A 25,204-nucleotide genomic window follows, 5' to 3' on the forward strand; every position below is an offset into this window, starting at 1 on the left:
GAAAAAAAGAAAAAAATCAGTTTAATCACACCAATTAATTACGTTTCTAATTTATAAATGTGGTGTATAACTTCCATGGAAAATTTAATTTTAAATAATTAATACTTCATTAACTATTACGTTTTGACATGATTTATGTTATTGTGAAGTAATGAGAGGGATTTATTACAATTTCTACAATTTATTAAAAATTATATGTTATCTAAAATCCCCTTGTCCTTCGATACGTGCTCGAAAAACATTTTCGGTCGGTTTGCAATTCTAAGAAATGTTGTCTCATTCGCTCGTAGCACGTTCGAAGCTAGTCGAAGACGCTCAAATTTCGAACGCACATAAATACAGACTCATGCTTGTGTGATTACCGATCGCGCGGCGCACTGTGACTGATTAGGTCGCCGACTGATGACGTTAGTCGCGATGTCGTAAATGCCAAGAAATGGCATTCCTAATTCTACTGCCTCTCAGAGGATTAAAGATTGCTGAATACGTGTGTCCGCCCGATCCACTATTGAAGCACGGCGCGCGGGCTGTAAGAAGCGGGGATGGCCTAACAGGCGCGCCGCATTGCTCGAGCTTCCAAGAAGACTTGGAGGACTTCATGATGTAATACTAATTGATTTAACGAAACTCGTTATAGTGGATAAATATTCATATCGAGTGTTCCTGATTAAAAGAATAATACGCACTCAAGCGTTTGTAAAAAAATCAAAATTAAAAATTTCGAGCGCCTAATAAGCCAGTTCAGTATAACGCTTGACCAAAGAGCTCATGGCGCAGCGGTAGCGCGTCTGACTAGAAACCTCGACGTTGCGAGTTCAGATCCCGAACTTAACATTTTTAACATTTTTTTTCCTTTTATAAAATACAATTATTACACAATAAATGTATATCAACAGATTAATATATTTTGTATATTTATTGTACATTACAAATGCATTTTTCCGTTTGCATTCTCTGTCCAGGAAATCTATTCAGTTCAGAATTATATATACGACACGAATAAATGTGAAATGTTATATATGTTGATGTTTTATTCCTCACACATTAGAAGTAGATGATATAATACATATACAGGATGATATTTATCATAAAAACACGAAAAACAATAATTTTCACGGGATTTTGCACATCTTATCAAAGCTGCGTTTTTACATTTGCATGGTTGTTTCAAAATATCAAGTGGAAAACATATTTCATTAACATAAATATTTCTATTGCTTGTACGAAAACTCTTTTTCATTCTTGTGTTATCAAAGTTCTATCTACTGATCCTTTCTTTCTTTTTTATTTCTTTTTTTCTTTTCTTATTTTTTACCGATCCTTTGTCAAACCCTTTATCGTTTGTAGAACATCGATCGAAGCAGATAGAAGAGAGAAATAAAAAAGAATTTTTTTCTGTATTTTTTTACACTACCGCTCATGAAAGTTCGGACACGTATAAATTTCATCGAATGATTGTGTAAAAAACTGAGACATAAAACAGTAATTGCATTATTTTTTAAATATATTTTAGATCGCTTATGCAATACATACTAACAATTGCAAAAGCTTTATAAATTATTTTTAATTCAATTTTGGCACATAAAAATAAAAATAATTTATAAAACTTTTGCAATTGCGTGAACAAGTGATCCAAAATATATTTCAAAAATAATATAATATCGCTATTCTATATCTTAATTTTTTACACGATCATTCGATAAAATTTATGTGGGTGTCCGAAATTTCATGCGTCACTGTGGAGGATCGTCGGCGGGGGATCGTCTCATGTCCTCTCAATTCGAACGCGCGTGCACATTCAAACGTGCGCAATTCAACTATTTACTCGTTTCATTACTTCTTTTCTGTTTTAAATCTTAATTTTTTAATCTCCTTAGTTAGTTTGCATTTAGATTTAGAGTCATCAACGGATCATGCTCGGCTATCATTTCATTTTGTGATCTTGCCGTTTCATCCACCATTGAAAGGAGGACGACCATCATGTCAAGAAAAGTGAAGAGGCGAAATTTGATGGGGAGGTCACCTTATTCGGGAATCCGGGACCATGCAGGTCATAAAATTTCATATATCTGCCGCCCTGTATTCTGTTACACTGCACACCAATTGCAGAATGGAGCGATGGAAGACGAAAACTTCTGGCCGTCAGAGAGCAATACCAGTTGGAAAGATAAATATCCTGACACGGAGCCGATGGAGAAACGACAGGACATCCCATGCCAGCCCGAATAATTTAGAGACTATCAGTAGAGTTATGATTATTGTGCGCCCATTTATATTGTGCGCCTTAAGACGCAAGAATTCGCGGCGCGAGGACCTATCAGCTACCCTATCAGCTGGACCGCATAATTGAGCCAATCGACGACATGACTCTAATTAGAAGAGGGATCGAGCAGCCTGTGTGAACTCGCGGAAAGCTCCCGACACTCACTTTCGTGGCTGAGCCAGCAGATGTAAGAGGACGTGTGGTTTCTCCTATGATAACGGATTCAAATTCGATATTTAGAACTGTGAATAGCTGAGAATCTCCGAACCGGAGGATGAGATGAGCGTGTCGCCACTATAAGGCCGCGATCATAGGGTTTGTAGCATCGGATGGATTGCGAGTAAAAACTCGCGTGGCTGCAAGTGACCGGCTTAATGACTGCCGTCTAAATCCGTAGAATTAAAAGCCATATGCCATCCGCCCACATCTTTTTGGTTAAGAGAAATATTTGTCTATTTGCGCTCGCCTCTCTTTCCACGGTCGAGTCACTGCATATTCTTTGTTTTGTCTCACACTTATTGTGTCGTGTCGAACCGATTACGGTAAATTGCATCGGGTATCACTCGGATTCGAAGTTACCCTCGCGGATAACGTATTTTACTTAGTATACGAGTTCTTATATACGCTATACGCTATCGACGTATCTCAGTTGTCGTACATTAGCCACTTAGGTGACCGCTCAGAGAAGTAAGTTTCTGATTTTATTAAATACGATTGTCGATTCAATACTAGAAATAAGTCATCGTCTAAATCCGTGAAATTAGATCGTATTAAATCTTGTTCACAGAGATTGATTGATGAACCGTGAAAACTGTTCATTAAATGCACTTTTCTTATTATTAATTAATAGGATAGCTAAGTCAGTTCTAAATCTTCACGTTAATGCATATATGCGGTATGTGTGTGTCAGGGAAAGAAATGCACACAGACGAGGGAGGAGGAAGCGCATCACCGGAGTCCGTGTTAGAGAGGGAAGATTTGTTGTTCCTTTTCTCTCTCGCTCATTGCATTCTTTTTCCAATCCATTGTCTTCTCTCTCCCATTGTAGGATGCAGTTCTCTCTGTCTCACTCGTTACGGTCTTTAGAGAAAGGGAGAAAACTCATTTCCACTCGTAATAAAAAAAAATAGGAATGTGCAGGTTTCAAAGTAATGTGACAAGCAAATGACGTCATAGAAGGGAGACAAAGAATATTTTAAAATTGTGGAGAAAATCCAGAAAGAAACAGAGATTAGAATTATAATTTTTATTATTCGATTTTTAACTCAATAATTTGATTAACTTATTTGATAAAAAACTAAACCTTCATATTATATATAATTCTAAACCGCCAAATAGAGGAGAAAAAGGAAATTGAAAATAATTTAAAAAATTGAGTAATATATTTAAGTATTATATTATTACATTATACAATATATTGGGTATGGGAAAAAGTTCGTGGCGTTTTTCCCGCTAGATGGCATTAAATACTCAGCAGTTGGCAACTACTAATCACATCGGCAACACTAGACGTACGTTTAAAAAGTGACATTTTAACCTTTGTTTTGAGCTGAAAAAGATTGAAATCGGTGAAGTGGATCAAAAGTTATTTTATTTTGAAAATGGAAATAAATAAGGAAAAAATTCGCTACATTTTGCAGTATCACTATGATAAAGGCAAGAATGCTGCATAGACTTGTGAAAAAATTTGCGCTATTTACGGTGAAGATATTCTATCAAAATCAGCAGCACGGAAATGGTTCGCTCACTTTCGTGTTGGAAATTCCGATGTGAAAGATAAACCTCGCTCCGGTCGACCAATCACTGAAAAGTCCGATGAAATCATGGTAAAAGTCGAGCGTGATAGGCATGTGAGCACTGTGGAGATTGCCAGGGAATCCTAGGTATCGACTACAAAACAGTTTTAAATCATTTACACAAAGCTGGGTACAAAAAGAAGCTCGATGTTTGGGTTCCTCACGAGTTGAGTGTTAGGAACATGATAGACTGAATTAACATTTGTGATACGCTACTGAAACGGAATGAAATTGAGCCATTTCTGAAAAAAATGATAACTGGGGAAAAATGGATCACCTACGACAATCCAACTAGAAAAAGATCGTGGATAAAGAAAGGAGAGAAGCGCAAGCAAAATCTAGATTGACGAGGAAGAAGGTGATGTGTGTGTGGTGGGACTGGAAGGGAATCATTCACTATGAGCTGTTATCATCCAATCAAACAATTAATTCCGAACTCTACCGAACAACTGCAGAGATTAAAAAAGCAATTGAGAGGAAGCGGCCAGAATTAATCAATAGGAGAGGTGTCATCTTCCATCACGACAACGCTCGACCACACATCTTTGATGACTCGGTAAAAATTGCGAAAGCTTGGCTTGGAAGTTTTAATGCATCCACCGTATGCATCCTGACATAGCACCCTTAGACTATCATTTGTTTAGGTCTCTGCAGAACTCTCTTAATGGTGTAAAGCTAGCTTCGAAAGAGGCCTGAAAATCACTTGAAACAGTTTTTCGATCAGAAACCACAGAAGTTCTATCGCGATGGAATTATGGCTTTGCCCCAAAAATAGCAAAATATTATAGAAAATAATGGAGCATATTTGGTTTAAATAAATTGATTTCAATACTCTAAGAAAAACACTTTAATTTTACAAAAAAATCGCCACGAACTTTTTCCCATACCCAATATTACATTTTTTTTACAAAGCATTAATTTATTTCTTATTTTAAGAATAATATTTACAATTTGAGACATCTACAATTTTATCAGTAATATACATCAGTAGTATAATAATTCGCACTTTACGAAAATTTCGTCATAAACTTTACGCAACTTTTTTAACGCATCACATTTATTATTAATAGAGTTTTGGCGTATAATAGTCATAAATTGTCGAAATTTTTCATTAACTTTATGTATATTCCGCATTATCACAGCGGGACACACATGCTCAATGCAATGTACGAGAGCCAGCATAAACAACACGATTGAAGGTTTCATATATATATTTATAGATATTTTTTATAAATAAATATTTTTTATATTTATTATTTTTTGCACACTTTATCCTCTCGAACGTAATAGTTCATCTTTTTTATCATATATTTTCAAGAGCTTTTGCTATTCGATTTCCTCTGAACGATTGATATGGTGACATTCGTAATAGTCCGAATGTCCTTTTACTTTAAACATGTTCCCTTACACATTCCAAAAAGAATGGAGAAGATGTTTTTTCATATACATTATATTTCGAAGAACAGTCGCAACATGATTAAAGAATACCAAAATATTATGGTAAGAATGTACTCCGACGATAGGAAACTTTTTTTTATCTAAGGAATTGGCGCCAGCAACAATAAAGTCTGTCTATTCTCATTATTATTATATCTCATATCTCTTTTTTTTTTTCAAAAATGAGTTTTTTTTTAGACAGTATTCAATGTAACTGCCATCAATCCAACGTTAAACAATACAATGATACATGTACTAAGAATACACACTTTGACGATATTGAACCTTTTTTTTCTAAGAGATCGGCACCGACAATAACAATAAAATCTGTCTGTTTCCATTATCTTTTTCAAAAAATGAGTTTTTCAGGTAATGTATCCAATGTGGAATTTTACTTATCCTTCACATACATGCGTTAATACTGTTTTAAAAATGTAATTGATGTCAAACCTACGTGACACGATGCAATGACACATGTACTAAGAATGTACTCTGACCATATCGAACCTTTTTAAGAGATTGGCGTCTACAACAATAACAAAGTCTGTCTGTTCCCATTATATTTTTCGAAAAATGAATTTTTTTCTAAAAGATCGGTGCCGACGACAATAAAGCATGTCTGTTCCCATGTTTTCTTTTCAAAAATATTTTGACTTATCTTAACAACTGTTGAGATGAAATCGCTCTTCGGAACATGTAAAAACTTGCAACGTATCAAATAATGCAAACTCCCATGCTATATAAGATGAAAAAGATACACTGAGTCATTAATTGAGATCAAAGTTTCTTTGGGAGTACTGTATCAGAATTTCTTAATTCTTAATTTTCCTCAAAGTTTTCAGTGGAAAAAAGAGGATGTTGTAATATGTATTAAACGAAGTGTGATTTGGTGGCTCAAGTTGAATACGCGAGAAGAGTACGTCGCGTGGGAACAGCGTTGCGATAATTTCATCGAATCGCTGAAAGAACAGAGTCGTATTAAATGCCCGCGATTATCGCGATTGGTATTAAACAATTGTTGATCGCTCATATCGCGCGGCTTGAAAGTTTGAAAGATTCGGTGCGTAAATGTTTAGTGCAAGTGGGTGCTGGGTACAGCGCGAGATCGATACGGCGTTCGAAAGTCGTATACTGACCTGATGTCGTGATAAACTCTGGACATCGAGTCTTCAATTCTTCGAAGATGCGAGAGGAATAATGCTGGAACACGTGCGAGACATTATACAAAAACACGATATCTAATATCAAGATAAACACTGCTTTTAATGATGAATTTGTGTCAGGTAAACGGGCGAATAAAAATGTTAATATGAAAATTATGAACTCTTCGTCTAATTTAGAAGAGTGATACAAGTCGCGCGTCGTTGAGTCTATCCTGACATCGCTGGAGAAATTTCAGCGTGATAGCGCATATCGCGTATCCTGAATTTTATCATGAACAGGTTCGTTGCATGCTACATCGAATTCCCACGAGAAATTAAAATGAAGAGAGTGCAATCTTTAGGCAACGCATGCTTTGCATCGATCGGTGGTAGCCGTGCTATATCCAGCTAGAAATAACATAGATCGAGAATTCTTATATCCGCATTATTCTACAGTACTAAATCTCACAGGCATCCAGTTTCCCATGACGTTGAATCAAATTAAAAAATTTGAAATTCTCAATGACATCTCCATCAATATCTACACCATCAAGAAGCAAAAAGAAATTCTTCCATTATGACTCACCGATCGAAAAAGAAGCGAGCACGTCAATCTCTTGTATGTGCACATTATCGATTCATGCATCGATAATAAAGGGCATTTGATATGGATCAAGGATCCATATCTGTCCCGCCCTGAGCTCACAACTCAGCAAAAAAGAGCACAAAAAAAATTTTTGTGACAGGTATTATATATATATTTAATTAAAAAAAAAATTATAAATATTTTCAGCAACATTTTTTTGTAAAAATAATAAATTTTGCGTTTTTTTTCAAGTGCTTACACTATTTTAGCCCAAGCGCAAAACTGAGATCCACGTCCAGTAGATGGTGGATTTAATAACTGCGTGATCCAACTGCCTAGTGAGAACAACAAGTGGCTGAGTGGCTTTTAACAACTACTTTAGGAAAGAGCGCATCCCGTTTATAGATCTAAGCCGATCTGGAATACACCTAGAGAAGATGGAGATGAACATGAAAACATCTAGCTATACATACCAGCATCATCGGGTATTTAGTTTAGCGTGTCTGCTGTTCATACATTCGTTGTGCAAGTATCGGTTTTGTCACGGTAATAATTGTCGCATGGTTCGCCGAGAGACTTAAAAATTTAGCGCATAGTGTAGAGTCTATACTGTCAACCGATGTATCCATGGCAGATTTTACGCGAAATAATTGGCAAAAACTTAATAGCGCTACGTACTACTTGTGCGAAAATTGTTCGTATTGGATGATATGCAGGTACGCGATCATTGCTATTTGACTGGGCAATATAGAAACTCAGCGCATTCAAAATGTAATTTAAATAACAAAGATTCACATTGCATTACAGTATTTCCAGAATTTATCAGGATCAATACACGTTTTATTATCAAGGATACAGCTACGTATGAAAGACGTACAAAACTACTTTTTGAAATAAAAGAAAAATCCGTTTTCTCTATGAAATATGTCGATAGAATTAAAAATGATCAAAAGAAAATCTGTGTAAAAATGCGTTTTATAAATTCATTTAAATTTCTCGGTACCAATTTAGAAAAATTGGTGTCGTATTTTAATAAAGATAAATTGAAAATTACGCGATCAGAATTTTTTAATCTCAGCGCGAAGAATTTCGATTTTCTCACACGGAAAGGTATATTTTCGTATAAGTATATACACTGACTGCGTCAAAAAGTTAGAGGAAACCGAGTTATCATCGTGCGAATTATTTTATAGCTCGCTGACTGATGGTATCTGAGAACGATTACGCGCACGCCGTGAATATATGGTAGCGGCTCGCCTTTCAAAGCTCGGTGAATATAGCGACCTATACTTAAAAACAGATGTATTATTGTTGATATATTTTTGAAAATTTTCGAGATAGTTGCATTATTAATTATGGACTCGATCCCGCGTATTATTATACACTACCAAGTTTTACGTGGGACGAGATTGTTGAAATATACTTGCAATTTCGAACTTCTTACTGATGTCGATATGGATGTCGATATTCTATTTATCGAACGTGGTGGTCTTAGTCAATATTCGAACAAGTGCACAGGTTAGTAATAAATACATGCAGTCGTACGATCTATCGAAACCAATATATATGATGTACCTTGATGTTAATAACTTATACAGCTGGGTCAGCAGTGAGCAATGTATCAGCGATCGCCATACGCTGAATTTCGACGACGAGTATTAGCAACATCTTCATGATGCGCATTCCAATCTACCGTTTTGTTCGATGCGGGAGAAATCACCTAGTAAGCGAGAAGACAAGCTCTTTGCGACATTGTATGATAATAAGCGTTACATCATATATTATTGCAATCTGCAGCAATGTACTCATCACAGTCTTCACATTACAAAAATCCATCGCATATTACAATTCACCCAATCTCTATGGCTTCGCAATTATATTGAACTCAATATAAATTTCAGAATTCGCGCGAACAACGAATTCAAGAAAAATTTATACAAACTAATGAACAACGCGGTTTTCAGTAAAACCATGGAGAATATGCGCAACCATGTTGACGTGCGACTCGGTGACGCGTTGGGACGAACGATATACTAATATCGTTCGCTATAAGGCAATGATTGCGGAACCGAATTTTCATAATCGTAGCGTTTTTTCCGAGAACCTGATCGCGATAGAAATGCGGAAACTTGAGGTGAAATTCGATAAACCGATATACGTGGATATATGTATCCTCAATATATCCAAGTGTTTGTACGAATTTTATCATGAGTACATAGCACCGCTATTTCGCGAAAATTGTAAAGTTATGTATACTAATACGGACAGTCTAATTTATCATATCAAATGCGACGACATATACGATATTATGAAACGAAATATATATTAATATAAATTTACATATTAATATATATTAATATATATATTTATATATATAGTAATATATATAAATATTGTATATATTAATATATATTAATATGAAATATTAATAGATTCGACACTAGCGATTACATGATCGATTATAATGCTTACAACATTCCGTTAGTAAATAAAAAATCTAAATTGCATGATGTGTACATAGTATTTAAAACAAAAATCGCTCTAAGTCCATATGACGATAAACAATACATTGTACCAAATTCTACCGATACACTATCATGGAGGCATTATAAAATATTATTATAAATTCATTTTTTAGTATTTATGTATTTTTAATAAAACATTTGTAAGGTGTACAACTTTGCTTCCGCCGTTTTTTTCCGAAATTCGAGGCTTTATTGTAAAAAACTGGTTATACATTTATGATTCAAAGTATTGTCCATCGCTGGCCATTACTTTCTCCCATCTTTAGCGTACGAATCCTGCGTCGAAAAAACTGGTCATCTTTTGAGGAATCGATCCAATTTTTTACTTCTTCATAAGACCGGAAATGCTGGTCAGCCAGGCCGTGTGCCATTGATCAAAACAAGTGATAGTCAGAGGGAGCAACATCTGGAGAATACGGCGGCTGGGGTATTATACTTCCCATTTCAACGTTTCCAAGTATATCTTGACCACTTTCGCAACATGAGGTCGAGCATTGTCATGCTGCAAAATCACTTTATCGTGTCTCTCGTTGTATTGCGGCCGTTTGTCTTTCAATGCTCGGCTCAAACGCATCAATTGCGTTCGATACCGATCGCCTGTGATTGTTTCAGTCGGTTTTAACAGTTCATAATACACTACGCCGAGCTGGTCCCACCAAATACAGAGCATGACCTTGGAGCCGTGAATATTCGGTTTGGCCGTCGACGTGGAAGCATGGCCGGGAATTCCCCATGATTTTCTGCGCTTGGGATTTTCATAATGAACCCATTTTTCATCCCCAGTCACAATGCGATGCAGAAATCCCTTCCGTCTTTGCCTTTCAAGCAGTTGTTCACAAGCAAACAAACGCCGTTTAACATCTCTTGGCTTCAATTCGTACGGTACCCAATTTCCTTGCTTCTGAATCATTCCCATTGCTTTGAGGCATTTTGAAATGGCTTGTTGAGTCACTCCCAATGATCGTGCCAATTCTTCTTGATTTTGACACGAGTCTTGCTCAAGTAATGCCTCCAATTCTGCATCTTCGAAAACCTTCTCTCTTCCATCGCTATGCTGGTCTTCGACGTCAAAATCACCTTTCTTGAAACCACTCACGACACGTTCTTTCACTAATAGCGGCCTCACCATAAGTATTTGAGAGCATTCGATGAGCCTCAGCCGCAGATTTCTTCATATTGAAGCAAAAAATTAAAACCTCCCGCAAATAACGAGAATTTGGCTCGTAAACTGACATTTTCAATCGAGAATAATTTTATGATGCAGACACAAATCGAAACTAATGGGGTTGTGTTGACAGATGCCCAGAAGTTTATTGTATGACGTCTATGATCTATTTATTTCAACCACCACTTATCACTAAAGCCATCTATAAAAAAACGGCGGAAGCAAAGTTGTACACCTAATAAAAGTGTGTAAGTTCTCCTCAGTGAGACATCGATATATGATATGATGCTGTTGTGACGAAGACCATGTTAGATATGACTTTGCATAAGTGTAATATACAAATTTTTTTCTATGGAAAATCGACATATCACAATACGTTTTGCGATTAGATTACTCTGTTGTATATATAGAAACATAATTTTGTAGTTTTCGCATAAATCAAGCGTGCCGATTTCAGCAATACTTGTCGCCAATGATTATAAGTAAGTGAGCATCCGTTTGATCAACAACTAATGAGTGAATATCGTTTTTCAAGGGAATGTGTATGAAACACACAATTATAATACATAACTTTATAATACTGCTGTAGTTTCATACATAATGCGTTTCAAGATTGATGCTGCAAATGCTTTACACAAAGTTTATAATAAAAATTCTATAAAGAATGTGAACTAATAGCTTACGCGTAGATAATATTGTATACGCTGCGTTACATGAAAAATAAATGTATGTATTAAATATATTACTCAGTCTTCAAAGTGATTCATTTCTATTTGCCATTCTTTCTTATTATCTTTTTTTTTCTCAACTCCAAATTAATAGATAAGAAAGCGCATTTTTGTATTACATTTCTAAAAATATTATTATAATTGCTAAGTCATATTTTATAAAAAGTCATATCATATCTATTTAATAATATATAAAATTAAATCTTAAAAGAAAAAGAGAGCGCAACAGGAGAAAGAGAGAACGTGAATAATAGGACTGCAACGGGACAGACAGAAATGCATTCTATAATGGGTGGGAAAGAGAAAGTGCGCGCATGCACGCATCGCATATACATATATGCACTAACACATAGTGATCCAGAACTCGGTGCTCAACTTACAACAGTTGACGATCGAGCAAATATCGATATAATGATTAATAAGTTTCACGATGACCGCTATGCATCGCGACCAATTCAATCGACGCAGTGTATGCGAATGATTGTTATTTGTAACTATGTTTCCATCACTTTGATCGATTTAAAAAAAAATTATATGTCAAAGTAGAGAATTTCAAAATATTTTCATGAAAATATAAAAGTAGTTACTAAAATACATATTTTTATCATAAAAAATTCATAAAATATTTAAAAATTTTTTTATTGGTTTTCTATTTATCACAAAAATTACAAAAAATTTTGTTAAAATTACTCTTCTATGTTTAACTATGTTGATGTTTACAGCATATATTTTTTTATTTTCATTAAAATCGATCCAGCCATTTTCGAGAGAAATCACTATTTTTAGTTTGCTTTCCCCCTCCATAACTCCCACAAAAATGCAATTTCAAGATTAACTTTTGAGAGAGTTTTACATCTCATAGGTCTACTGACATCAATTTGAACTCAATTGCGGGACAGATTTCACATGCTTATTCCGCTATACTCTTTAGACTATTTATTTTTTGATAAATAGCATGTAAAACATTAATAATAATTAGATCAGAATCGAGACTATTTATGTAAGTACATCGCTTAATTACGAGAAACGCCACTTTCGGCAACTTTCGGTCAAAGTTAAATATCAAACTAATTGATATATACATATTCTTTAAGTGAATTTACCTCACAAGTATATGCCAATTACAATTGGACTTTCAACGCAATCAATCTAAAATATTAATGATCCTCCAAATTGAATCAGAAATCTTAAAATCTCTGTAAAGAATACGTATTGCGAAAAATATTACTTGTTCGAGGATCTAATCCGGATCTCCAACATTCCGTGCGATCGTTTTCATCGGTCACAAAAGCTTAAGTAATACTGTTCGCAATAACCAATGTATATATAATAACTAATTCGTTATTTCAACGTTATTTTTAGTTAGCTTATTCTATTAATTTATTGATCCTGCGCAGTAATTTTCATGCCTATCTCCTTATTATGTGTCCGTTTTTATCTTGTATTTATTTAAATTATTAGTAATCCGTTATTAATCTTATTTATAAAATAATTTTCAAATTATTTTCCTTTCAGAAAATAGGAAATATCTGTCAATTTTTAAACTATGAAATTTCGTTTTTAACTGTAGTATTTTTAATTATTTTTAACTGTGACAAATTGTAATTTTAATCGATTTATTTATTTATTTTAATTATGAACTGACCTGTGTTGTAGCAGCGTACGTAGGCTGTACGATCATGAATAATCTCCAAATATGAAAGATGCACCATAATCCTTGTACCGCAAGGAACAATGGTTCACGTCTACCATCAGCTTCCATTATTAAAAAATACGGTGTAATGATTAAATGTATTAGGCAGGTGATTGTAATCATAAGCGCAACAACACCATAAGCAGTGTTTATGAGCATCACTGTGTCACATAATGATGCATGCACTGTCATCAATTGGGAGATGTCTGTGAAACTTTTGCCATCTAGAAAAAAAAATTACTTTAAAGAAGTATTCTAGTTTAAGTCGCATTTTTAAGATTACTTCTGAATCAAAATAAAAAAATTATCAATGCTACAGTAGAGACGAATCGAAACCGTTAAACTTCGATTTTGGACTATGTTTTTTAAACAAAAGCTAAAAAATAAAATTTTGAGAATATAAATATACTAGAAAACATTTTCTATCAGATAACATGGCAGTTTTTATAATGCTTTGAAATTTTATTTTTTAAGGCTTCTGAGTACTTATTTCAGTCATATTGAATCGTAACGTTATAAATAAGAAATGTGATATAAGCGACACGTTTAATTTTTTGCATATCATTTAAACAAAGAGAATTTGGTTGAAACAAAATGTTGGGATTGCTTTAAAAATTGGCCTCCTTATCTCTAGTAGTTAATAAATAGTCATAAAAACTTCTTCTCATTTTTAAATGTGTTACTGGTTTCTACTCAATGCATATTCGTAGCCTATTATTTTTACGAGCCTTTCTTCGACTATTTATTAACTGTTAGGGAAGTTAAGGGGATATCGGATCGACGGCTGAATTTAAAGTTGGCAGTACAGACTTTAAATTCCAAATTTGATAAGAGTGACATCTTTCGTTCATTTCTTATATCTATTATATATTATTGTATCTCACTCAAACGCATCTGTCCTTATCTAATATATTGCAACGCCATCTCTTTGAAGATCGAATCTACTGTTAGACACAATTACTGCTTTGTTTACTATTCCGAGTCTTTGCTCAGCGTTCGTATATACATCATTTGAATATGGTATAAATCTTACTATTAAGCTGGATCTCCCACCAATGCAAATTGAATTGAGACATAGCCAAAAATTTAATGTTATTTTGTTGCTAATTAGTTGCTCTAGATCGATTTATGTTGTTTCAACCGTTTAGCAATAAAAAAAAGAAATGAGTCCAACTTAATAACAAGCTATAAAAAAATAAATACCCCCCAATAATATTAGGTGTGGGAAAAAGTTCGTGGCGTTTTTTAATGCCATCTAACAGAAAAAATAAATACAGAGTTGCAATATCAGATGTATAAGCTTAAATCCGCTGTTTTTTAATCAGAAAAACACATTTTTTTTTTCCTAAAAAGCAAAAACAAATTTATTCAAAGTACTTGCCCTCGCTAACTATACATTTTTCCCATCTTTCGGGCAATTTGTGTATACCATGCCAAAAAGATTCCTCATCTTTCGGCAAACCACTCATTAAGTCATTTTCGGAGGTCTTCGTAAGAATCAAAGTGCCGCTCAGCGAGCGCGTGGCCCATCGACGAAAATAGGTGATAGTCAGAAGGTGCCAGGTTTGGAGTAAGCGGGATGGGGTAGCACTTCCCAGTTGAGTGTCTCCAAGTAGTTTTTGACCAAGTAGTTGTTGACGTGTGCGATGATGCGTTGTCGTGGAGGAAAATCAGCTTGTCATGTCTTTTCCGATAATGCGGCCTTTTTTCACGCAGAGCACGGTGCAATTTGATCATTATTGGTGAGCATTAACAGTTTCAACAGGTTTTAACAGCTCGTAGTAGATGACACCCTCCTGATCCCATCAAACACACAGCATTGTCTTCTGTCCGAAGCGATTTGGTCTTGAGGAAATGTTGATGATTGGGCGGGATGAACTAAGATTTCTTGCGTTTAGGATTCTGAAAATAGATCCACTTTTCATTGTTACAATCCGATGCAGGAACGACTTTCTTTTTTATCTGGCAAGCAGAATTTGGCATGTGTTTTGGCGTTGCTCCATCTGCCTATCGTTCAGTTCATGCGGCACCCATTTTCCGATCTTTTGAACCTTCCCCATGTAGCCGCATGGAAATGACTGCCTGAGAAACACCCAATTGCTCGGCAAGCACTTTTTGATTGGGTATCGTCTTCGTCCAAAAGAGCCTGCAATTGACAGTCCTCAACCTTCCTGGGCCGATTTTCATGCTTCTTGTCACTCAGGTCAAAATTGTCGTCATTGAATCGGTGAAACCAATCTCTGCACGTTGTTTCCGATAAAGCATTGTCGTCATAGGCCTCCACAAGCATTTGGCAGCCGATTTCTTCAAATTGAAACAGAAAAGCAAAGCTTCCCGCATATGCTTTTTTTTTAGCAAAAAGCTAGACATGATTACGAAAGAAAAAATGTATGTTGTTGTATGAAATTGCTGATGATGTGCACTGGTTAATGTTGACAGATGTCAAACACATTAAAAAAAGTATGTGGTGTGTCCAGGGTAGTGTACAGGATTTGTACGTTCACTAATGCTGCCATCTATGAGGAAACAGCGGATTCAAGCTTATACACCTATTATAATATCAAAAAAACAAGTATATCAGATTTTATTGCTTTTTCAAAAGCTACAGAATTAATTGCTTACATGGTACCAAAATGTTCCTTGTAGTATATGCTATCAAAATATGTCTATTTTCGATTTTGTTACTAACTATGACACACGAAAAACAATTAGTTTATCAACATCAGCGCCAATCATTATTCAATCAAAGATTGTTTAAAGAATTTGATGCTCGCAAGTTTTTGATACCAAAAAATGATCTTTGTTACATATACTATCGAAATATATCCATTTTCGATTTTGTTGCTAACTCTGACACATGAAAAATAATTAGTTTATCAGTATTAGCGCTCGCGCTGAGCACTTTAATCACTCAACGATTGTTTAAAGAATTTGCTTGAAAGTTTTAGATACCAAAATATTCCTTCTATGCTAAATATATTCATTTTCGATTTAATCATGACGCTTTTAATCATGACGCTGCTACGCGTGACAATGCAATTTTGATTATTTATCGATATTTGTTTAATAATGTAATTTTTTTGATATTTCTTTGCAGTATGGAGCAAAAAAAGCAACAAAATCTGGTATACTTTTTTTTTGATATTGCAGCTCTGTATATTATATATTTTTTTATGGAAGAATCCAGCTTGCCATTATGTTGGACCCACTCATTTTTTTTTATTGCTAAACGGTTGATGCAACAAAATTCGCTCTAGAGCAATTAATTAGCAACAAGATATCAGATACTAAATTTTTTACTATATCCGAACTCGGTTTGCGCTGGAGTCCAACTTAATAGAAATATAAATCTTTCTTTTGAAGCTTTTAACCTTATAAGTGAACACAATCAAAGATCCCTCTCTGATTTAAATGAGGTTTAGTATGTTGTTTTATGGACAGAAATAAGAGATACGTATTTTTTTTTAGGCCGGTTGAATTGCACCTTAAATGGAAACCTTCCTTGAAAAAGATCGGTTTTTTTCTTTCAAAGCGAATATTTTCGAAACTATGAGAGATAGAAAAAAATTTCTAGAATAAAAATTGAATAACGTTAAGAGTTACTTTATAACTACAATAAACAATTTTTTTTTAATTATTTATTTAATGTTTATTTCCACCTCCATCCCTATTTTAAAAAATTTTTTAATTTTTACATATCGAAAATGAAAGAAGATTTTACACTAAAAATAACGATGTGTATTAAAATCTAGTTCCGAAAAATTTTTAGATATGAATAAAATTATCTCTATATATGCATTTCATATTTGTTTTATACCGCGTTGGCTGCGCGTGATAGCGACGAAGGTAAATACAACACAATTCGTAGTGCAGTATCAGTACAGCAATGACTATTGAAATAAGTTTTTTAAATAGTATTAATAATAACAATAATAATAATAATAATAATAATAATAATATCAACAATAACGACTCTGTTGTTGAAATTGTTAAAATCAAATACTTTTGAAAATATAAAGGAATGTACGAAATATTATGAATAATTAAAAACTAAGTAAGAATAAAGAAATTATTACGCTAATAAAATAAAATTTTATTCATTTCATTTTTATTGTAGAGCAGCTAATTTTAGTGTTCAATGTTAACATGAATAATATATTAATAAGGCACTGCGTCTGCTATGCTATATGAAAATAGATTTGCATTGTTTTGTCTGCGTACATTGTTGATACATAAGTATAAAGGGAGTAAATCGTTGCAATGAAGTTTCATGCTTGATTTCGAATAAGTACTATGTACTAATTGCGAATGTCAACTACACTAATAAGTATAAAGTATCTATTTTTGAAGTTCACAGTTGTTCACGTCGAACTGACAGGGAGCGAAAAAGGGGAAGAAATTTAACAGCACAATTTAGTTCGTCTGAAAGAGATCAAATAATGTAATTCAGACAATACTTTTTATTTAAATATCTTCAGATACAGACAAGGATCACTGATTGCGCGTTAAATCACGCTAAAGAAATATTGACAAAAATCAACTTATTCACGATTGCGAGACAGGTTTCTGCTAACATACGAGACGAGAACAAAGAGCAAGAGCCCGCTTTGTTCGTGCTTATGTATAGATAATAGCCTTTCTAGGAGGATCTGGAGGATTATGCGGCGAAATAATAATTTCCGTTTTTACTCAATCCTTCTAGAAAAGCCATGCTTACAGTTTAAATTATTTGGCTGCTTTGCTCGTTTAATGATGCGGCGGCAATTGTTTCTGAGAAGCCTCGCCATCACCGTTCATTGGGGTGGATGGAATCAATTCCGCTCGTATGTCATAGTGATTGCCCTGATTCGTATAGAGCGCGGTAATTTTAAGTGCGATAGTCATCCCTCTTTCGACTTTCGAACATCCCGCCCGCCTCCCCACTCGACGAATTTGTGCGGCTCTCACACAACTCCAGTCCAGTGTCACTGAACTCTGCAAATAAATGACGGCGCGATGAAACTACAGTCACGCGCGAGCACGTGGACAATGAGTGAATTGTCTAGTTACAATCAGCAAGTGAAATTGCCAGAATTTCTCAATCACGGATCGAGTGTGGTCGGATCACAACGAAAGTGCCTTCAGACGAAAGAGCTGTGTGTTGGCGATTGACACCCGCCTAGTTATGTTAATGTGACGAATGATAAGGGAAGATTCTGCGAAGAATAATCGCGACTTGTTGACACCCTGTGTTCGCGATTAATCTCAATTTAAAGGAACCCTATGATAAGCGATTATTCTTTTTTGTTGACATTATGTGAAGGATGGCTGTTAAGCTACTTGAGTATAAATATCTATACTTTACAAATGAAGATTTTTAACAATATTAGTGTACAGTTAGTATAGGATATATAGGCGGATTCTAATTCGGGAGGAGGGATGAGCGGGGAGGTACCTGTGGCTTAAGGAAGGGTCCACGGGAGAGAAGAGTAATGTCACTAGGCGGGATGACGTCACGGGATAGGGGGGGGAATGACGCAACAGTGCACGACGTCACTGGATGAAAAGATAACGTTACGGGGCGAGGGAGGAATATGATGTCCCGAGTACGGGAAATTACATAGCGGGAAATTACCTAGCGAGGAATGGAGTGTGTAGAAATCTGTGTTGTGCGTCGCGGTGATGACGTCATGCGGGATCATTGGCTGCCGAGCGCGATTCTTTGCCGCCGCCTCCGGTCGTGGTCCACCGCCGGTCCTCACCATCGAACGCGGTCCCCACCATGCACTATATTTACCATTTATATTTACGTTTCTTATGCATCGCCATCTTCTTCTTACGTAATCTTTCTTTCAGCATTTATTCCAAATCCAACAATTATTCATGCAGAAATATTTTTATTCTACCGAATTATAACTATTATTATTATTTCAAAGAGCGATGGTACGGTCGTGCGTGATGCGCGCATAACACGATGCCGCGAAAAAAGAACGATTGCAGATACAAAGATATTTTTTATTTTAGACATTTATTTACATATCATATTTTTCCCTTTACAGCTTCCTAATTATTTCTGATACGGATCCTTTTCGCAATTGATTATATGTAATCCCGGACGTGTAAAGGTTTTAAATCTATCAAAGTAACGAATGTAAACATTTCAACGCGATGGTATTGTTGGACACTGCTGACACGTTCTATATAATTTAATATCGCTGAGATTGGAAGAAGGAAGGATGGAGAAAGTAAATAAATACTTATAATGAGATAATCTATATATACGTGGGTCATTTGATAAGTTTGGTAAATTTCCATGAAATGGCGCTACCATTTGATGACGCGACATCTCGAAAGATCCACTCTTCGAACTCCTTCAGGCCAAATTTCAACTAGAAAGGACGCATAGTTTACGTTTGGAAGTCATTTGAAGCGAGATTGGCGCGCAAAAAAGTGCTCTTCCATCAAAACAACACGCCGTCCCACAAGTCGATCGTTGCAATGACAAAACTACGAATTGGGTTATGAATTGATTCTTTATCCACTCTATTCTCCGGATTTGGCCCCGTGTGACTTCTTTCTGTTCCCAAACTTAAAAACTTGGCTCGATGGGAAGAAATTCTCATCAAATGAGGAAGTCATTGTCGCCGTCAATGAGTATTTTGCAGACTTTGAGACAGCCTACTTAAAATATTAAATAAGATGTACTCCATCCGATATTGTAAACACAAAAATTGAAAAAGTAGATAGATAAATAAAAACGAGCAAAAGAAAGATTTACTTCAAGAATATAGATATAATATTTCATTTTACATCACAAATTAATATTGGAACGTTTCGACTATATTAAATTTTCATCAGCCAAATTGAATCACGAAAGATTAATATCAAATATTTAAATGTTGGATGAATTCCAAGAATAAAATTATAAAGTATATATTCATATCGCAATAAATATTACATAAATCGTCAAAAAATATTTAAAAAGTATTACAAAGTATGTAATCATGTCGCAATAAAAGTCAAACAAATTATTTAAAGATATCAAGACTACTTCATCATTGGACAGCGAAAAAGAGTAGAGTTAATTAATAAAATATGTGAAGTCAATAGTTCATTAAAATATATCTAGATATGTATGTAAATATGTATATATTATATATATTTTTTTTTATCGCATATTTATTTATTTAAATCTAAATATATACATATGTATAGTGTCAGTTCTCAACATATACAACGCACAGTTCTCAACAGCATACAATGCAAGATGTTGACAGCTAATATTTTATATTTCAATCACATAATTAAATAAATAGACGTTTCGATCTTAATTAGGTCATGTTCAGTATTACAAAAATCTTTTAAATTTACGCATACGAATACATTCTCACAACAACATAACACGAGTTTTATATCTCGCGTTAATCCAAAAAGCGCACATTAATCTCGAGCTAAAGATGATCTCTTTTTCTAAAGAGAACTTTAAAAAAGAAATTAGTCAACTATTGTATCGTATTCTACTCCTAAAAATTTGTCTATTGTTAATTCAGTCGAATACTCCCACCGCTCATCTTTAGTTATTTCTCATATAATTTCCAGATTCTAATGGAATGAATATTCTTACCTTAATAATAATAATATATAATTAAAATACGACAACAATATAATATCTATGTACAATAACCTCCATGAATCTCATCAGAACATGATAAACGAATCAACTGAAAGCCTTTATGTTCAACTCAAATCATTACAATCCGTTTATAAACAATTTTTGACAATTTTAGACAAACTAATGGAGAGGGTAACGTCGGAGTTACGTGAGAGAAGTTATATTAAATAAAGGAAAATGCTTCGGGTAATCGTTCCGTATTATTTTGTATATTAATAGCATTCATTTTCTTCTATGAACGAATTTTTATGATATCAGACATAAGTATTTCTTGAAAAGTATTTCTTGGCTCTGTATCTAATACTAAAATATTATCCCAATCTAATTCGTGCCCATATTCCAGCTCTGACGTACGCGAATCTTTTATACATTACATTGTTCCATCATCTCTAATTTATTTTTATCCAGTCTAATAACAGAATTCAATGTATTCATCGGTTTATAGGCAACTTTGGAATCATTTTTTTCCACCCTTAAAGTTTTAAATTTTTCCGAGATTTTGTTCATGTATGGTATCGTGAATAATTTTACAGATTATTATTATTCGAATCATTAATATTCATGGTTTTAATCACATATAAGTTATTTTTTCTCGATAATGTTTTAATTTTACTATTAATAATAGAGAAGATTATGTGCAAAGGATAGCCATTAGAGAGTAGAACACTAATCATAGATTCAATATTTTTTTTATTATATTCTGGATGCGCAAGAAAAAGAATTCTGTCAATCTGCTCGATTATCACTCCTTTTTTATGTTCCATCGAATGATTAGATTTATAATTTAGATAACGTCCCGAATTCATCGGTTTCCTATAATTGTCGAATCTGATCAGATCCTCAAATTAACAAATTATCAAGAAAATCAACGGAATCATCATAATTATGCTCAACTGTGAATCTCAGTCTATCATGATAAGAGTTAAACTTATTTAATATTCATCAATTCGGTTGTTAAGCACTGCAAGTAAAATGTCGTCCATGTACTGATAATAGACTGATATTAATGTTGATGTTCGAAAGAATGTACTTTTTCTAAGTCTTGAATAACTAAATCCACTAAGATCGGTGGAGATTCCCATAGGCATAGAAAGATTTGTTTAAAATATCGATTGTCAAATTTGAAGTAGGTTGAGTTGAGAACCAATGAAATGACGTTTAAAAATTCTGTCATAGGAATATTCGTGTTTTTCGATATACAACTCCATCTTCCTTTAATATTCTCTATAACTAAATCTTCCGGAATGTGCGTATGTATATAATGTCAAAAGATACCATTTTATAATTCGGCTCTAGTTTAATTGATTGAGCCCTACCATTTAATTGATTCTAATTCCCAACTATTTTTAATATAGCTACCCTTTTTTAAGACTTTTGTTAATGATCTCTTTTAAAAAAGAAGCCCGAGGATTGTTAATACAATTGACAATCACTCTCAATGGATTGCCCTCTTATCTTTGACATCCCATATGATCTCGGAATCAACCTCATCCATAACATTAAGTATTTTATACATGGATGATATTTCATGATGATGTTCTTCCACCTTGCTAAAAATCTATGAGTTTGTCATCATTGTTGTCGGATCTTAATATTTGTATATGTCTTATTATAGGATAACATTACATACATTTGTTATTGTAGTCAATAAAATAATCATTACGGTTGAATTCTCTTTATCTGCTCGTGTGATCAAAATCTCTGGATGTTAATTTCTGTTTTACATCCTTCATTGCTTTTTTTAATAATGTGTTATCCTCAACATTCATTGCTAAATTGTTATGAGTAATTTTCTTTAAAATTTGAATGGATCATTTCTTATAGAATTTCGAGTATTATCATCTAATTTATTAATATTGTATTCAATGTGCTTTATGAACTCAATAATTACTTTGTCCTTATTTATAATATTATTAGGTAAATTGAAATTTTTGTCCTAGTTGCTATAATGTAGAAATACACGAAAAAGTTAAAATAATATTTTAACTTTTTCGTGTATTTCTACATTATTCAGATTAATTAACCAGATTAATTAAGTTCTTATTAATGTTGCTCAATTTAAAATTATCATTTATCATCAAACTTAATTGAATCAATACTCATGTGAAAAATTATTTCTAAATTTTCTGTGCTCAACTCCTGAGTAAATTTTTTTAATCTTTGATGGAATGAATTCTGAGCTAGTATTAATGGATTTCGATCATAGTAAATTGAATTCAATCGGTTTTATCTTTTCCTTTTTTTAGTCGAGCTACATTTGTTCTTAAGTTTTTCAATTTGTTATTTATTCAACAAGAGTTATTAAACTCTTTCACCCATATCTATTATTAAAGTTAAGCTCTTGTCAATTTAAAAAAGAAAATGATACATGATGGTAAAAAAACATGAAATTAATCTATGATGCTTAAAAAGTTCATTTCTGGTGTGAGATAATTGTCTATACGCATCTCTTAGCTCTAATTGTATTATTTTATTGTAACTATGAAATTGTGTTAAGTCTATGCATTTTATACAGCGAAGTGTTAACATACAAGTTGAATTGATAATTTATAATTCCTTGTAAGTGTTGTCTTTTACATGATTTAAAAAAAAATATATCTTAGGTTAATATTCTGTTTCATCAATTTGATACATTGCTTTAATAAAAGACACGCTATATTAGTCAAGTATATTCTAATAAATTCAAAGAACGATAAAGTAGAACGTATGTTTATGCCAATGTTGTAATAAACAATAAAAGTCGATACGTAGTATAATTTTTAAACACAACGAATTTCTCAACGGCATACAATCACAACGCAAATTGTTTATGAACGGACTGTCATGATTTAAGTTGAATGTAAAGGCTTTATCAGTTAATTCGTTATAACAAGTTTACCACGTTTACCTGATGAGACTCACGGAGATTATTATACATAGTATATTGGGAGTACAAATTAGTTCGGTCCGTTTTTTTGTGCATTTATTTCAAAACAAAATGAATGAACAGATCAATTAAAGTATTGTCGCTGCCTATTACTTTTTCCCATCTCTCAGACAATTTTCGAATTCTATCTCGAAAAAATGACTCGTTTTTGGAGACGATCCAATTTTAGAGCCAATTTTCGATTTCTGCGAAATAAGTGAATCGGTGACTTGCTGCATCCTTCGGAACAACCAATAATCAGAAGGAGCAATGTCCGGAGAATACGGCGAGTGCGGTAAAACATCCCATTTGAGCGTTTCCAAATATTTTTTTAAGTCTTTAGCGACATGAGGCCGAGCATTATCATGAAGAAGAATAATTTTATGATGTCTTTGCTCGTATTTCGGCTGTTCTCGCGATGCACGGTTCAAACGAATCAATTGTAGTCGATATCGATCGCCCGTAATGGAATCGCTAGATTTCAGCAGCTCATAGTAAACAAGATCCTTTTGGTCCGACCAGATACAAAGCATGATCTTTGAACCATGAATATTCGGCCGTGATGTTGATATTGAGGTCGATGGCAATGATTAACCGGGCTTAGCGTAGTATTTTTTCTTCTTGGGATTGTCGTAGAATATCCACTTCATATCTCCTGTCATAATCCGATGCAAAAACTTTTTCTCTGTTGTCTTTGAATCAGCTGTTCGCAAGTGAAAAATTGCCTTTCAATGTCTCTCGGTTTCAGTTCATAGGCATCGAATTTCTTTGTTTTTGAATCATTCCCATGGCTCTCAATCATACAAAAACGGCTTATTGACCCCCAATGATTCTGCAAGCTCCTCTTGCGTTTGATTCTGATCTTCTTCGAGTAATGCCTCTAATTCTTTGTCTTCGAATTTTTTTGGTTGACCAGAGGCTTGTCTTCAACGCTGAAATCTCCATTCTTGAAATGTCGAAACCATTCTGTACATGATTTATCAGTTGGACCAGTGTCATCATAAACTTCGACAAGCATTCGATGGGCTTCAGCCGCTTTTCTTCCAATTAAAACAGAAAATCCAAACCTCCCGCAAATGCTGCTTGGTTAACACAAAATTCAACATTTCAAACACAGTAAAAATCAAGGTTTTTGTATGAAACTCAAAGCGATATAAATTGAATATTATTAGCAGATGTTTAACCTCTCTGAAATTGCCAAAATCAGCTGTCACTATGAACCATTCACAACAGCTGGAGCTATTATTAGGGAAACGGACCGAATTAATTTGTACTCCCAATATGTATTATATTATTTTATTATAGATATTTAT

General features: G+C 34.0%; 1 protein-coding gene across 1 annotated transcript in view; it reads right to left on the reverse strand.

Moving 5' to 3' along the window:
* The window catches only part of LOC108686823 (gustatory receptor for sugar taste 43a-like), a 71,133-nt gene extending 56,329 nt beyond the window's left edge, over window positions 1-14,804 (reverse strand). Inside the window, exons 1-2 of the mRNA XM_018192304.1 lie at window positions 14,765-14,804; window positions 13,288-13,559 (exon numbers count right to left, since the gene is read on the reverse strand). Coding sequence (XP_018047793.1) covers window positions 13,288-13,559; window positions 14,765-14,804 — 312 coding nt within the window. The remainder of the gene's footprint in view (window positions 1-13,287; window positions 13,560-14,764) is intronic.
* Window positions 14,805-25,204: the final 10,400 nt, after the last annotated feature.

This window comes from Atta colombica, unplaced genomic scaffold, assembly GCF_001594045.1.
Source record: "Atta colombica isolate Treedump-2 unplaced genomic scaffold, Acol1.0 scaffold191, whole genome shotgun sequence".
Taxonomy (NCBI): domain Eukaryota; kingdom Metazoa; phylum Arthropoda; class Insecta; order Hymenoptera; family Formicidae; genus Atta; species Atta colombica.